Genomic DNA, 15,368 nt, shown 5'->3' on the forward strand with positions numbered 1-15,368 from the left:
ACATTCCCACCAATCACTGTAGCCCATTTACCTGATATGGACTGTGAGTAAGGCTAACAATCTGGCCACATAAAAGGATCTGCTGGGAAAATCACACAGAACATGACCTGTTGATTGCAAAGCTGATGAATATTAAAAGTCGCCAGGAGCGTTGCTGAACAAAGATCTTGGCTTAAAGGTTCATTGCTTCTTGGAAGTGGAGTCCCAGATAGTGAAGGTAGCGGTTAGTATGCTTGCCTTTATTGGTCAGTGCATGGAGTATAGGAATTGGGAGGTAATGTTGCAGCTGTACAGGACATTGGTTAGGCCACTTTTGGAATACTGTGTGCAATTTTGGTTTCCCTCCTTTTGGAAGGATGCTGTGAAAAAGTTCAGAAAATATTTACGAGGATGTTGACCGAGTTGGAGAGTTTGAGCTATTGGAGGCGGCTGAATAGACTGGGGCTATTTTTGGTGGAGCGTCAGGGGCTGAGGGGTGACATCATAGAGGTTTATAAAATCATGAGGGTGGGGATATGGTGAATAGACAAGGTCTTTTCCCTGGAGTGGGTGAGTCCAAAACTAGAAGACATAAGTTGAAGGTGAGAGGGTAAAGATTTAACATGCAGAGGGTGGTTCGTGTATGGAATGAGCTACACGAGAAAGTAGTGGAGGCTGGTACGATTACAACATTTAAAAGGCATGGATGGGAATATGAATAAGAAGGGTTTAGAGGGATATGGGCCACATGCTCGCAAATGGGACTAGATTAATTTAGTATATCTGGTCGACATGGAGGAGTTGGACTGAAGGTTCTGTTTCCATGCTGTACATCTCTATGACTCAAGTTCCCACTATACAAAACCCTGGTTAGACTAGACTGGAGATTTGTGAACAGTTGTTAACATAATGCACTAGGAACAATATATTGTTCATGGATGGAGGGCTGTAAAGAATGAGCAGAACGATACATGTACTCCAAAGGTTAAATTGTTAGGAGAGATTACACAAACTAGAATTGCATTCCTTGGAATTTAGAATGTTATAGGGTAAGTTATAGGCTTATCACAGTTTACAAGAAATTAAGAAGAAATGATAAGTTTGAGAGAAGGAAAATATCTCAGCTGGTTAGGAAATTTAGGGTTACATGACATAACTACAAATTCATGCTTCTCAGAAGTGAAGTTTGTAAAGGGTAAGTAAAGTTTGGAACTCCCCCACTAATGGTTGTCAATTGTTAATTTTAATCTGAAATCAACAGATTCATTATTAACCAAATACATTAAAAGAATAATAGGCAAAATTGGAAACACGAGGTTCAGTCACAAATCAGTCATGACCTCATAGTACAGGAACGGTTTGAAGTGGTAAATAAACTATTCCTTGGCAAAGAGCAGTATGAGGAGAAGACAATACTTACGGCAAAGAGCTTTCTGCAGTCTACGTAGCTTCATGGCTGTTCTGTACGCAGAAAACCTTACATTATTTAGATCGGCTGCATTAAAAAAAAACAAACATTCTCAGCAGTGCATCTCAGAAGTGACTCTTCATCATTCTAAACTTTTCTCGTAGGTATGGATTTTAGAACAAAATATTCATCACTTTCAATATCACACGCACATTTTATAACAACGATAGTTTGACAAACACACTTCTTAATATGATAAGCACCCATGGTGATGGAACGTGTTATAAACATGGATAAATGATTGGGAAACTAATAGAAGAGAGAACTGAGAAAAAGGTTTCACTTTCAGCATGGCAATCTGCATCTCCTGGTGTGTCACAGGCATCAGTAATGGGGCCACAATTATTTACAACATCTATTAATGACTTGGACAAGGTAGTAAATCTACGATCACCAATTTTGCAGAATATATTAAAATAGATGGAAAGGCAAGTACTAAGGATGACACAAAGAGTCTGCAGAGATATGGATAATTCAGGGGGCAGGTAAATGTTGAGTTAAATGAGTGGGCAGAGACTTAGCAGATGGAATATATTAGGAAAAATGTAGGCAATGCTCTTTGCCAGGCTGAACAGAAGAGTGAAACATGAACTAAGAAGCACTGCAGATAGCTGCAGCACAGAGAGATTTGGAGGTCCTTGTACATGAATCGCCATAAGCTAGCATCAAGGTCAATGAGTAATAGGCAAGTCTAAAAGCCTGTTTGTCTTTATTTTAAATGGATTGAATACAAAACATAGGGGTGCTTATTAAATCTATATAAAGAACCAATTAGTCCACATCAAAAATACTGTGAACATTTTTGTCCGCTTATCTAATGAAAGAAAAATAAACTGGCATTGAGGCAGTCCAGAAATGGTCCACGATGTTGATCCTGGGGATAAAAGGATTTTCTTATTGGGAAAGGTTGAATCTGTTTTTCAGGTTTGGAGTTTAGAAGAATAAGAGTTGAATTGTTGAAACATAGGATTCTTTGGAAGTTTAAGAGGGTAGATATAAAATGGTTATTTCTCCTTGTGGAACAGTCGAGGAGCAGGCTGCATAATCTCAGAGGAAAGGGTAGCATACTTAAGACACAGATGAAAAGGAATTTCTTCTCTCAGAACATGGAGATTCTGCTTTTTTTTTTAAAACGCAGTGCTCGGCAATTGCTGAGTTATTAAGTATATTCAATTCTAAGCGAGACAGACTTTCAATCAGTAAGGGCATCAACGATTGAGGGGACAAGACAGGAAAAACTGAGTTAAAAATCAGTCGTGAACTCATTGCATAGTCGAATAGGCTTGATGCACTAAATGGCTAACTTGTGCTCTTGCATTTTATGATCCAACCTTTAGAGGATGAAATGTGCACAAATTCAAAATAAAAACCTTCATATTCAGGACATTGTTGATGCCCATGTTAATACATAAATTTGCCTTTAAGGCACTTTCTGTTGTTTAATTTGAGGCAGCAAACAAGATGGTGACTCGAGTAAAATATCAGTGGAATGACTTTTGCAGATACTATGAGAACTCTTTGACACTGGTTTCAAATGTTCTAATGTAAGAATCTGGGAATGATAAAGAATAACCAGGAACTATGACAACACTAAAAAGATTGAACTGAAATTTCATTTATAATCTGTCATGTCAATTTCAGAATGAGATTGCAGCCTGAAAATACTTGTGTCCTGTTTATTATTGTTGTCTCACATCAGCTCCCTTCTGATTTTAGTGTGTGGTCACTATGGGGGTTGCACTGATCAATGGTGAAGCGTAGGATTTGCGGATGTTGCCTATCTACTACACCTGTATACATTGATAAATCTTACTTTAGTCAATATTTCATACATAAATGCTCAATAGTCAATGAAAGTTTAATTTTTTGTGCAATCCATTGGAATCTTATCCAGAAATGCCCATTTTACAAACATGTGCACACATGCATAGGCTCTCTGATAGTATATCATTCACAGATGTTACATGCTACATAATAAATCAATCACAGTTCATAGGTCTAATGAGTTTCACAACTTAAAATATAAAGTACAATTCATCTCAAATGTCTTCAGGGCTGGCAGGCCACAGGATTTTTCAAGCTTACTCTTTCTTTTTACGTTTTAATGACAAGTTGTGTCTACTAATTCACCAAGGCTATCAATTCTCCAGGTCTTGAATTTGGACTGAATTAAGTACTGTTTTTTGACATAATTTAGCTTGACATTAAAGCAACATCTCATTTTTCTAGCACATTTGCAGATCCAATTGAAATTTATTTTAACTTTTCAATAGTTAAAATGACATAGAACATAAATATCACTAAGGTGAAGAATACAATGCATACTTGTTGCATACTGGAATAAAATGTGTTGTGTACAATTAAGCAACTAGCTTGCAAAGAGTGAGAAGCATTAATTTTAGAATGATCTGTGCTCTGGACATTGGTGGAAAATAAACACATCAGTAATCTTCTGTTGACTATAGATCTTTAATGCTCTATAGGATAACACACTTGCAACAATAGCAAATTACGAGTTCCCCATAATGACACTGGGTTCAAAAAGGAACAAGAGTTTATATTTTTCTAATCATGTAGATTGAAACATTTTATTTGAAATTATTCAAAATCAATGTTCTTTGTTCTGCTAGTTGCATATGAACAAGAATGTTTGGTACTGTGACACATTATAGTCTAATGCGGGAAAACGTCAATCAAACTAGCACGAGAAGGGTGTACACCATGTATGAGCAGAAATTCTCTGTGCTGCTCAAGACTTATGGTGGCGTCTCAATTATCTGTTTTCCTGCTTCTATGAGATTTCTGCAGGAGAAAGCCTTACTGCAAAGACCACAGATGTTTATTTTCTTGTATTTCATCTTTTCATTGTGAATAATGAAGGCACACAATGTTACTTTTATCGCTTCTATGTTGTACGGGTCTTTATTCCTGCTCCCAGAAATATGACCATCTTGTACATTTAAGAAATAATTTTGGGGACTCCGTGTGCCAGCTATCGACAATGGAATCTTGCTATTATGGCAAACAAAGGCAGTTCCAACGTATGTTTGCTCCACCACATATTCTCCAAATATAACTTGTTTTAACCACAGACGAAACAAATTCTAACAAAAGCAGAGTCATCTCACAGGACTGAACAATAATCAATGAAAAGTTAATATTAATTCAATATTAAAAGAAAATGCTAATGCAAATACCAATCAAATATGGTAAACAGCATTAACAATATTTCAGGTATGTTTCTTTTACCACACCCCCCCCCCCCCCCCCTTCTCTGATGACCCCTGAAAAGTATTAACACTTTCTCAGTGAAAGATTAGATTACACTACATTACATTACAGTGTGGAAACAGGCCCTTCGGCCCAACAAGTCCACACCGACCCGCCGAAGGGCAATCCACCCATACCCCTACATTTACCCCTTACCTAACACTAGGGGGAATTTAGCATGGCCAATTCACCTGACCTGCACATCTTTGTGACTGTGGGAGGAAACCGGAGCACCCGGAGGAAACCCACGCAGACACGGGGAGAACGTGCAAACTCCACACAGTCAGTCGCCTGAGGCGGGAATTGAGCCCAGGTCTCTAGCGCTGTGAGGCAGCAGTGCTAACCACTGTGCCACCGTGCCGCCCAATGTTGTGGTATGCAACCTTCATTCACATCTCACACAGTGCTCTGCAGGTTTCACTGGGAAAGTAGGAGAAAGTGAGGACTGCAGATGCTGGAGATCAGAGTCGAGAGTGTGGTGCTGGAAAAGCACAGCAGGTCAGGCAGCATCCAAGAAACAGGAGAATTGACATTTTGGGCAAAAGCCCAAAAGACTCCTGATGAAGGGCCTTTCATCATGCAGAGCACTGTGTGAGATGTGAATGAAGGTTGCATACCACAACATTGCCTGTAAACAGAGGCCCATGGAAATAAAGGCATAGGATCTAAAAGGAAAATTCAAGCAAACCTAGAAATATGGGCTGCAAATAATTGACCACATGCAGACTGCATTCCAATGCAAAGTGCGAACTGCTGCTTTGCAATGTATAAGCTTTCACAAGAAAACCTTTCACAACTATTGATTATATTTGACATAAATTAAGCTTTGAATTGTGCTGTAAAGTAGACGGTAAACGATTCCTGTGAAATTGTAGAAATAATCAGTCATAACTAATGCATTGAGATTAGAATGCCTTCTTTTCCATTTTAAAAACTTTCATCCTTTCAGCTAGATCTTGACTCCTGGGCAGTTGAAATTATGGTTCATCTCCAGCTATACTTGCAGGGTCTTTTCACAAATACATCCTCTTCATAAACAAAGCAAGTCATTACAAATTGTGGTGAAACATTGTGAAAACTCAAAAAACGCAGCATGCTCAAAGGCTTTCTCACCTAGTGACTGATACAGCTCTGTCATCTTGGGATGATCCCAGCAGGTAGTCTGGGTCTGGTGGCTGAAAGACACACGAAAAGAAAAGGATTTGGAATTAGCTGAACCTGAGCAGATAAAAGCTGTGTTCTCACATAACGAGAGCGAAGCCTTTGAATATTTCTTCTGCTTGACCTTTTCATTCTCTTATTGCCGATTAACTAATCTGGGCAGCTTCAGAAGAGGAGCAGCACAGCAGTAGACTTTGCTCCTTTTCACTTTGGCAGCTTCCTAAATACGCTAAGGAGCTCAGGATAAGTTTGGAAGACAAGTGGATCACTGAATATATATATTAAAAAAGCAAGCTTCTGTGCCAATTACTAGCCCAGAAGCTCACTTTGTATGCAGACAGCATGGAGGCTGCAGGTATTTGCTTTGGCCTAAACAAATATTGCAGTTTTTTTTCAGCATTTGAAAGGAGGTGATGACTATCAATTTACACAAGCTCGTAAATGGGCAGCAAGAAACCAAGGCTGATGAAAGTCTGGTTCTTTTGCACGGCTGTCATTTTCAATAGCTGGTTCTTTAATAGTAAACTAGCGGGGGCAGAGCACAGTGTGAAGTCGTTCCTAGGGTTTGTCGACTCAGCACTTCTGGGGGGTGTTCTCAAATCCACTTGAAATGATCACAGCATTAGTATGATCAAGAGAAGGCGGCAGGAAACAAAAGGTGGGTGCGTAGAAGGTGAGGGTGGCGAGAGCACAGAACACACACACACAGACAAAGTGCTGCTCAAGGTCGTCACCTGCCGACTTCATCTGGATTAGTCCACACCGTTGTTAGTAGCGGAATGCAACAAACAGTTAAAACAGAAAATGATTTCTTATTCAGAGTTCATTTACGGTCATGTTCGTCTGTCCGCAGAAGCCTGCCTCCACCCGACCCTTGCTCACTGGTCTCTCTCAAAAGAGTTCACAACTTCTTTTGTTGGCCTTTCCGGCTTTCTTCTGCTCCAGCAGTCACCAAAGCCGGGTCGAGGCGGCATTAACTAATCCTGCACCAAAGCAGCTAGAGGCGGATTCCTTTGTCGGGGGGAGTGGTGAGAAACCTCGGGAGAGCTCCCTCTCCCCACCCCGCTCACCTGTCACTTTACAAGCTACAAAGAGTCAGAGGAACTTTCAAGTGAAACCCTGCAGCAGAGTCCAGATTGTAACTTCTGTCTCTCTCACACTCTCACACACCTGTATGACACACTCCAGCTTGCCACCGATTCTGAAGTGGGGAAACTATCACGATACCTGCACTGGGAAACCGACACGAGGGGGGGGGGGGGGGAGACGACACCGTTCCAAGTTACCGCACTCCAGCGAGTCAGGGCAATGGGACGACTTTCTCGGTTTACCTACCCCGTCAGCTGTTCCCTCATGATGCTGAAGCAGTTAGTCCGAACAACACACAGCCCGTGGGTAAGAAATGGAGCGCACCACACACACAAAAAGCAGCGCTGGAGAATTGCTGCTGTGCTGAACAGCCGACAAGGAGTAGGAGGGAGCAGGGAGGAGCTTACACACGCTCGCTCTCTTTCCCCCCCCCCCCCTCCTCCTCTCCTCCTCTCCCCACTGAAGCTCCCGCAGAAATTGCAGCTTTTCACAGCAGGTCGAGCTGGATTGAAGAGAAGGGGGTTGAGGACACGGATGCCACAAATGGCAGCTCGGAATTATACATAATTCCCACCCTCTGACCCTGGACAACGGTTGAGAAACGGACCGTCCTTTTATTTTCCGCACCAGGGCAATGCTGAGGGTCTGTTCAGACAGCCCCCGCCCCAAGTACAAGCAGCCTCAGTTTTGAAGACCTTTGCACTGCTTCCACATACAAACCACAGGGCTTCAGCAACGGCTCAGTCGCCCTCCACCCGTCCCCGCGCAGCAGAAACAAGAAAATCATTTACAACGCACAAATCGTGTGGGGTGGTGGTGCTTGCTTTTAAATAAAATCCACTGATCCCATATTGCAAGGTAGCTGCCCTCCCCAAATTCTAACTCCTTTACAAAACGCAAGGGAAGTGGAGCTGACGGCCGAATCCCCTTATCGGCCAGTTGATTGATCTTTGAATGAACAAAGAGCCGAGTGTCTGAAGCTCTCACTCCAGATCGGCAATCACGGAGCTGTACTCTGATCGGAGACGATTGAGTCACGTCAGTAGTGTATGACAATAAAGCGTACAATGCCATTCCATCACTTCCCCAGGCACGCCGTGCCAGCAGCTTCAATGCTACCAGTTTCCCCCTCCTACTTGCCAGTGAAAGCTACGATTACATCAGGTGTCTGTTGGCTTACTGTTTGGTAAAATACTTCTGTGGAGTAATTACAGTGAATGACCTGGAAGGCTGCAGCTGGTGGACACCTGACGAATACATCCCGACCTACAGGACAAGGTGGCTCACTGCAAACGGACTCGAATGACTTCAGTCATCAGAAGGGTGTGTTCGGACGACACTTTGGAACTGAGACAGGGTGATTGTAGGAGTGGGCACTAGTTAGAATCCAAGACGTCAAAAGACTGTTGATTTGATTTCCAGTTAAAATTTCCCAAAGGTCGAACAACTCTGGCTTTAGACCAGTCTGTCCCCTCAAAGCCAATTAGGAAACCTCATAACCCGTGTGGGCAGCACGGTAGCTCAGTGGTTAGCAGTGCTGCCTCACAACGCTAGAGACCCGCGTTCAATTCCCGCGTCAGGCGACTAACTGGGTGGAGTTTGCACATTCTCCCCGTGTCTGTGCGGGTTTGCTACGGTTTCCTCCCATAGTCCAAAGATGTACAGGTTAGGTGAATTGGCCTTGCTAAATTGCACGTGGTGTTAGGGGTGGGTCGGTGTGGACTTGTTGGGTCGAAGGGCCTGTTTCCACACTAAGTAATCTAATCTAACACGTTGAATGTTACGATTTTCACTCTGGAGGGAGGGTCTGCCCTCGATTTTCGGTCGGGAGGGAGGGTCTGCCCTCGATTTTTGGTCCAGGTAAGAATGTTGATCTCTCAGCATTTTCAGTTAATCGACTCTCAAAGAAATTCAAAGTCATACAGCATAAGTTTTCAGGCCCTACATGATGGTAGACAAATCCTGAAAATAGCAGTGCTGGCTGGTGTGCTAATTTCCTGAGACAGTTTCTAACAGTGGCCACTTTGGAGTTTCGAGCCCAGTAAGTCTGGCTGCCTGCCCTCTTGTGGAGCACAGCCACTAAGTTCAGGTTGATTACTGTATTTGGTTTTGGTTGGTCTCCAGCTTTACCAACAATGACAGGGCTTGTCCAACTGACTGGAGGTAGCAACAAGTGCACGGTCGGGTGCGAGTGCCCCAGGATAGGCCCCCAGGTGCTCTTTTGTCTGCCTGAGTGTGAACGCTGCTCTGTAGAGTGACCATCATCCCCCAAAGTGGCCTGGTTGCATTTTCAAATTATAATTTGTTTCTTTTGGTGATGGGGCATCTTAATGTTGAAGTGCTCTCTCAGTTATTTACCTTTTACTGCTGTTTGCTATTTTTCTGCAGCAGGAAGTCTTCTAATTGCCCCTGCAGCTTCAAGGACATGCCTGCCACCATTATTTTGAACCTGTTTCCAAAGTAATCAAGGGAGTGCTCCATTCAAACTCTCAACTAGTGATTATTTCCTTCAGACAAGTTTGGATGATCAGGATATAGAATTATGGGAGAAGTCTACAGGCCTCCAAATAGTAACCACAATGGAAGAAGAAGTATACAAGATGACATATTGGGTGCTTGTCAGAAAGGAATAGCAATCATTTTGGGTGATTTTAAACATCATATAAATTGGAAAAATCAGATTGGTTATAATAACCTCTTTGAGGAGTTCATAGAATAATTCTGAAATACTTTGTTCAAGTCGCACATTCTGGAACCAACCAGGGGGCAGGCTATACCAGACCTGAAACCATGCTGAGTAATTAATCCCCTCAGAGTAAAGGCATCTCTAGATCACAGTGACCACAATATTATTGAATTTTGCATTCATTCTGAAAGGGAGAAGAAAGGATTTAAGACAAGTACTTGATACTTAGAAAAGGGCAACTGTGTGGGCATGAAAGCTGAGCTAACTGAGTTGAACTAGCATATTAGACTATGAGATAAATTAGTGCAAAAGGAATTACAGACATTTAAAGGAGTACTTCAGAAAATGCATTTCTACTGCAGAGCAAAGCTTGAAGGGAAATACCCTGTTACTGTGGTCAATAAAATAAGTTAAAGCTTCCGTCAAATTTAATGAAAAACCATATGATCGACAAAGGCCCCTGGCAGGTCAGGTGACTGGTCAGAATATGAAAAGGCTGCATTTTATATTTTATTACACTGAGGAGCATATGCAATACGATCTAGGGAGATACTTGTTCATGCACTAATGAAGGTGTTTTATTGAAAAATGTCTGCATGCATGTCTTTGTCATTGGGCTGGCTACCAATTTGAGAAAAAGCTGTGTTTCCTGATGCTCAAGGTGCTTACCATTATTACCTGTGAATAGTTGGGGACATGTTTGCAGGCGAATGAATAAAGAGATCAGGGTTGGGAGGGGAAACAGTTGAGATGGCCGGAGAAGAGAGAACTGATGGGGCCCATTAACACTGTCCCCCAGTGAACCCAATCATGCCCCATCCCTGTCCATTCCATCCCCCTATGTACCATCTTCACAGGCTTTTACTGTTACCACAGCAGCCCATCCATTCTCTCCCCTCCAGCCCCATTTGAATCTCGCACCTGCTCTGTGCACATGCGCATTGCAGACTTTTGCGCAAGACATAATAATGTTCAGGGCCTGGAACTGTATGTAGGCGCATTGCCATGTGAATACGGATGCACAGTCAACCCAAGCATTCATTGCCACCAAACATTGCCTATAAAGAAATTATTAAATTAGAGTATGAATGTAAGCTAGCTACAAATGTAAAAAAAAGCAAGAGTTTATACAAGTATCTGAAAAAGAAAATAATAATTAAAGTGAATGAGAATGGGTAGTTAAGATATAAACTGCCTGTGTTTTCACTACAGACAATACAAAAAGCATCCCAGTAACATCTATAAATGGGGAAGAAAAGAGCCTCTTTAAATAATAATCACTAGGGAAGCAAATGGATGGAGTTGTGGGTTGATCAGCTTCCTGTTCCAGATGGACTTCCTCCTAGGGTCTTAAAAGAGGTAGCTAGTGAGGTAGTAGATACATTGGTCTTAATTTTCCAAATTTCATGAGATTCTGGAAGGATTCAATCAGATTGGAAAGTAATAAATAAATCCTGTTTATTCAAGAAGGGACACTGGCACTAATCAGGATACTATAGATAAGGAAGCTTCCCATCTGCTGTGGGGAAGGTTTGAGAATTGATTGTTAAGGAAATTAGAACTGGAGACTTGGAAAACCTCAAGGCAATTGAGAAGAGTCAGCCTAAGTTTGTAAAAGGGAAATAGTGTTTTATTAATCTGTTTGGAATTCTTTGAAATAACATGCACTATGAATAAAGGGGAACAATTGGTATGGTATACTTATATTTTCCAGAAGGCATTTGACAGTTCCAGATAAAACATATTTGTACAAAGTAGGAGCCCATTGTATTGGGGTAACATACCACCATAGATCAAATATTAGCTTTTTTTTTCAGATTGGCATCAGGATGTTTGGAGTGGGGTTGAGCAGGGGTCTGTGCTTGGCTTTCAATGTTATAACAATGACTTTAATGGGGGGATCAATGGCATGGTAGCTAAATTTGCAGATGACACAAATGTTGGAAGGAAATAAGTTTTAACAAGGATGCAGATGGGTTGAGTGGGCATGGATAGGGGAAATGGACAAGGTCTTTTGCCTGGGTTGGGAGAGTCCAGAACTAGAGGGCATAGGTTATAGTGAGAGGGGAAAGATATAAAAGGGATCTAAGGGGCAACTTTTCACACAAAAAGTGCTGTTTGTATGGAATGAACTGCCAGAGGATGGGGTGGAAGCTGGTACAATGACAACATTGAAAACCCATCTGGATGGGTATATGAATACAAAGAGTTTAGAGGGTTATGAAACAAGAGCTGGCAAATGGGACTAGATTAATTTAGGATATCTGGTTGGCATGGACGAGTTGGACCAAAAGGTCTGTTTCTGTGCTGTACATCTCTATGACTTTATGTGCAGGTTAGTTGAATTGCCATGCTAAATTGCCCATAGTATCCAGGGATGCAGAGGCGAAGTGACATGCAAGGTTCCAGGGATAGGGTGGGGTCTAGGTGCGATGCTCTTTGGAAGGTCGGTGCAGACTCGATGGGCCAAATGGCCTGCTTCCACACTATTCTATGATGAAAAATCCAATACATGGACTACAACATGGGGAAATGTGAAGTTGTAGCTGGCAGGAAGAATAAATACGTAAAGTATTGTTTAAAAGGTGAATAACTGCAGAATTACAAGGTGCAGAGGGATGCAAGTGCTCTGGTGCATGAGTCACAAAAGAATGCAGGTATTGGCTAATGGAATGGTATCCTTGCTTATGAAAAGAATTTTACATAAAACTAAGGATGCTATGCTTCAGTTGTACAGGGCATTGGTGAGACCACATCTTGAACAAACTGTGCAACTTTGGTTTTATTTAATGAAGGATGTAAATGCAATAAAAGCAGATCAGAGGAGGTTTACTAGATTTACTGGAACGAATGGGTTGACAACTGTGGAAAGATTAAAAGGCTGGGTTTGTTTTCACTAGAGTTTCATTCAAAGAGCAAGTGGTAATTTAGTTTCTTATCTAAGATCCTAAATGATCATGACAAGGTGGACGTGGAGTGGTGTTTACTTTTGTGGGTGACTTAGAGGGACACTGTTTTAAAATCAGGGCTTGCCCTTTTAGATCAGAGATGTGGAGAAATCTTTTCTCTCAGAGTTGTGCAACTTTGGAACCCTACCTCAAAAGGTGGTAGAGGCAGGGTCTGTAAATATTCTTGTTTGGCAAGACAATCAATCACTGGATAAATGGGAAAATGAAATTCAGAACACAAACCGATCAGCCAAGATCATATTGAATTTTGGAGCATGCTTGAAAGGCCAAATGGCCTACTCCTGCTTCTAATTCATATAGTCATGTGACCAGGAAAGAATCCCGGCTCCATTTCTCACCCCGCTTCAAAAGTTCGACCTGTGGTTCATTGCTTTGAGAAAAGAGAAATACAGAAATCCTTCCTAATAAACTAGAACTCCGTTAGTTGTGGAAAATTTTCAACGTTGCAACTGCATTTCAGTCCAAATTCCTGAAGAAAACTCCCATTGATCACTGCAGCAGCGGAGCTAATACATAAAATTTACCTCAGCAATTTGTACTGAGTACTAATCCACAGGTGATAACAACCTCTGATAGCTTATGTAACTGTTTTGGATAAAGAAAATAGATGTTTTTCATACAAGTCTGTGATTGATCTAATCCTCAGCCAATCGTCAGACTTGGGCACTTTTTAGTAAGGCAACCAGGTAGTGACCAGTTGCAAGACACCTGCATGATTTATTTACTTTAACGAGACCAAAATATGCCTTTTAGCATTCCAGACTAGTCAAGTTAAGTTGACTCACTAAAGAAGTCAATTGAACCATGATCCATTTTGATCTTTATTATGCACTACCATACCTCATGGTCTACTGGCCCATTAAGACATTGGGTGAAATTCTTCCACCAAATTCTGAACCCAAATTTAATGAACACCATTCTCCGTTAAAAATCTAATAAGTGAAACAATGCCAGGCCGATGACAATACTCAATAATTGACTGCTGTGGAGGAAAGAGGATTTGCATTTTTGAAGTGCCCCTCATGTCCTCGGCATGTTCCAAAGCACTTTTTATGGAAGAATTGATTTTAAAATGTGGTTATTGTTTTTTAGAAAAAGTGGCAATTTACTGGCATTTAGTAAGGTGGAAACTTGAGGTGTTGGACAGCAAACAATGCCACATAAGAGGTGTGGATAAATGGGGCATTTGCCAGAGGAAGTTGTGCTTTGACATATCACTTGGCACTTGAGAATAATTAGTTTGATGATAGCAGTGGCTCTCGTTTAATTTTTTTATGCGGAATGTAATTTGGAGAAAAAGCTCAATCCAAAACTACATGACATAAAATAGACTGAAAACCTGGGACGTTTCTCTCTGGAGTGTAACAAGTTGAAGGGTGACCTCACTAAGATTGATAAAATCATGAGGGGCATAGATCAGGTGAATGACAGGAGTCTTTTCCCTAGGGTGAGGGAGTTCTAAACTAAGGGGCATGTTTTTAAGGTGAAAGGCGAAAGATTTAAAAGACATGAGGGCAACCTTTTTACACAGGGAGTGGTTTGTGTGTTGAATGAACTGCTGGGGGAAGTGGTGGATGCAGGTACAGTTACAAAGTTAAAAAGATATTTGGATAAATTTATGAATAGGAAAGGTTAGAGGGTCATGGGCCAAGCGCAGGCATGTGAGACTAGTTTACTTTGGGAACATGGTCGGCATGGATTGGTTGTTTCTGGTCTGTTATGACTCAATGACTCTTCAAAGGTCAACCAGAGACTTTTCCTTCTTTTGAAATCTATTCCCTATTTCAGTAGCAAGTCTTGGCTATTCATCACATAGGTTATACAACATTTCCCCAAACTCTATCCAAATGAGGTACTCCAAATACCTCAAACATTTCAAGAAAAATATCCATTGGGCAAGCACAACATTAGAAAACTTTGGCACTTTCTGAAATCTGGTACAAAGACAATCACAATCCAAGCTTAAGGCAAATGTCCATTTAATGGTGTAACAATTGAGTGACGACTCTTGTTCAGAAAGTGGAAAGTGCGGAGCTTCATTGCTTCAATTTCTAAATTACTGATAAGTGTTTTTGAAATGCCAAATTGTTAAATTACTTTTCTTTCTTACTTATCCCAGTCCTTCAATCTATTTCAATCCCCGTCCACCTCTCTAACTCTCTTTCAGAACCTAACCTGACATTGGATTCACCCACTCATATTCACCCTTCTTTTAAATTTTTCTCTGCTTATTTCTCAATTTTTAGTTTCATTGGTTTGGGAGATAGACTGTCCCATTGTTTAACAGGGTCAAAAAGATACTCGGTTTCCCTCAGTAAGCTGGTTTCAGTTTGTCCTTGCACATTTCTGGGCTAAACATTTGAAAAGCTAAACCTGTAGAGAACAGTCTAACAGGCCCCACTGCAACAAATTCTGGGTCAACACTGCAGCAAATTCTGGGTCAACATATTCATCGATGGGGTTACTTCCTCAAATAACAAACACTAAATACCCTCTTAAATATCCTCACTTTCTTTTCCTGTAAGGATCTCAATTCTAAAATGCATTCACATCTGCTTGTCCTTGAATACAATGCCAAAGCAAGAGAGATCTTGGAGCTTCTGATCATTATTTAATTAGTTAGCAACAAACCAAATTGGTCTAATTAATTGGTTAGCTACAAAATAATGTGCATTCATTTATGCACCTTAACAATATAATAATAAGTGAATGTATTAGGGCTGTTAAGTTTTAGTCTTGTACCGTA

At 41.2% G+C, this 15,368-nt stretch overlaps 1 protein-coding gene across 12 annotated transcripts in view; it reads right to left on the minus strand.

Moving 5' to 3' along the window:
• The window catches only part of dmd (dystrophin), a 2,003,576-nt gene that overhangs the window by 108,488 nt on the left and 1,879,720 nt on the right, over window positions 1-15,368 (minus strand). For 11 of the 12 annotated variants that reach the window (XM_087992890.1, XM_087992895.1, XM_087992900.1 and 8 more), the window contains 2 exons: window positions 5,831-5,892; window positions 1,400-1,474 (listed from right to left, as the gene is read on the minus strand). In XM_087992890.1, the coding sequence (XP_087849016.1) occupies window positions 1,400-1,474; window positions 5,831-5,892 (137 nt within the window). Of the gene's footprint in view, window positions 1-1,399; window positions 1,475-5,830; window positions 5,893-7,213; window positions 7,334-15,368 lie in introns of those variants that run through there. The other variant, XM_043700738.2, reaches the window with a different exon arrangement.

The sequence above is a fragment of the Chiloscyllium plagiosum genome, unplaced genomic scaffold (genome assembly GCF_037043375.1).
Source record: "Chiloscyllium plagiosum isolate Xiang-an unplaced genomic scaffold, Cpla_swu_hap1 HiC_scaffold_12, whole genome shotgun sequence".
Taxonomy (NCBI): domain Eukaryota; kingdom Metazoa; phylum Chordata; class Chondrichthyes; order Orectolobiformes; family Hemiscylliidae; genus Chiloscyllium; species Chiloscyllium plagiosum.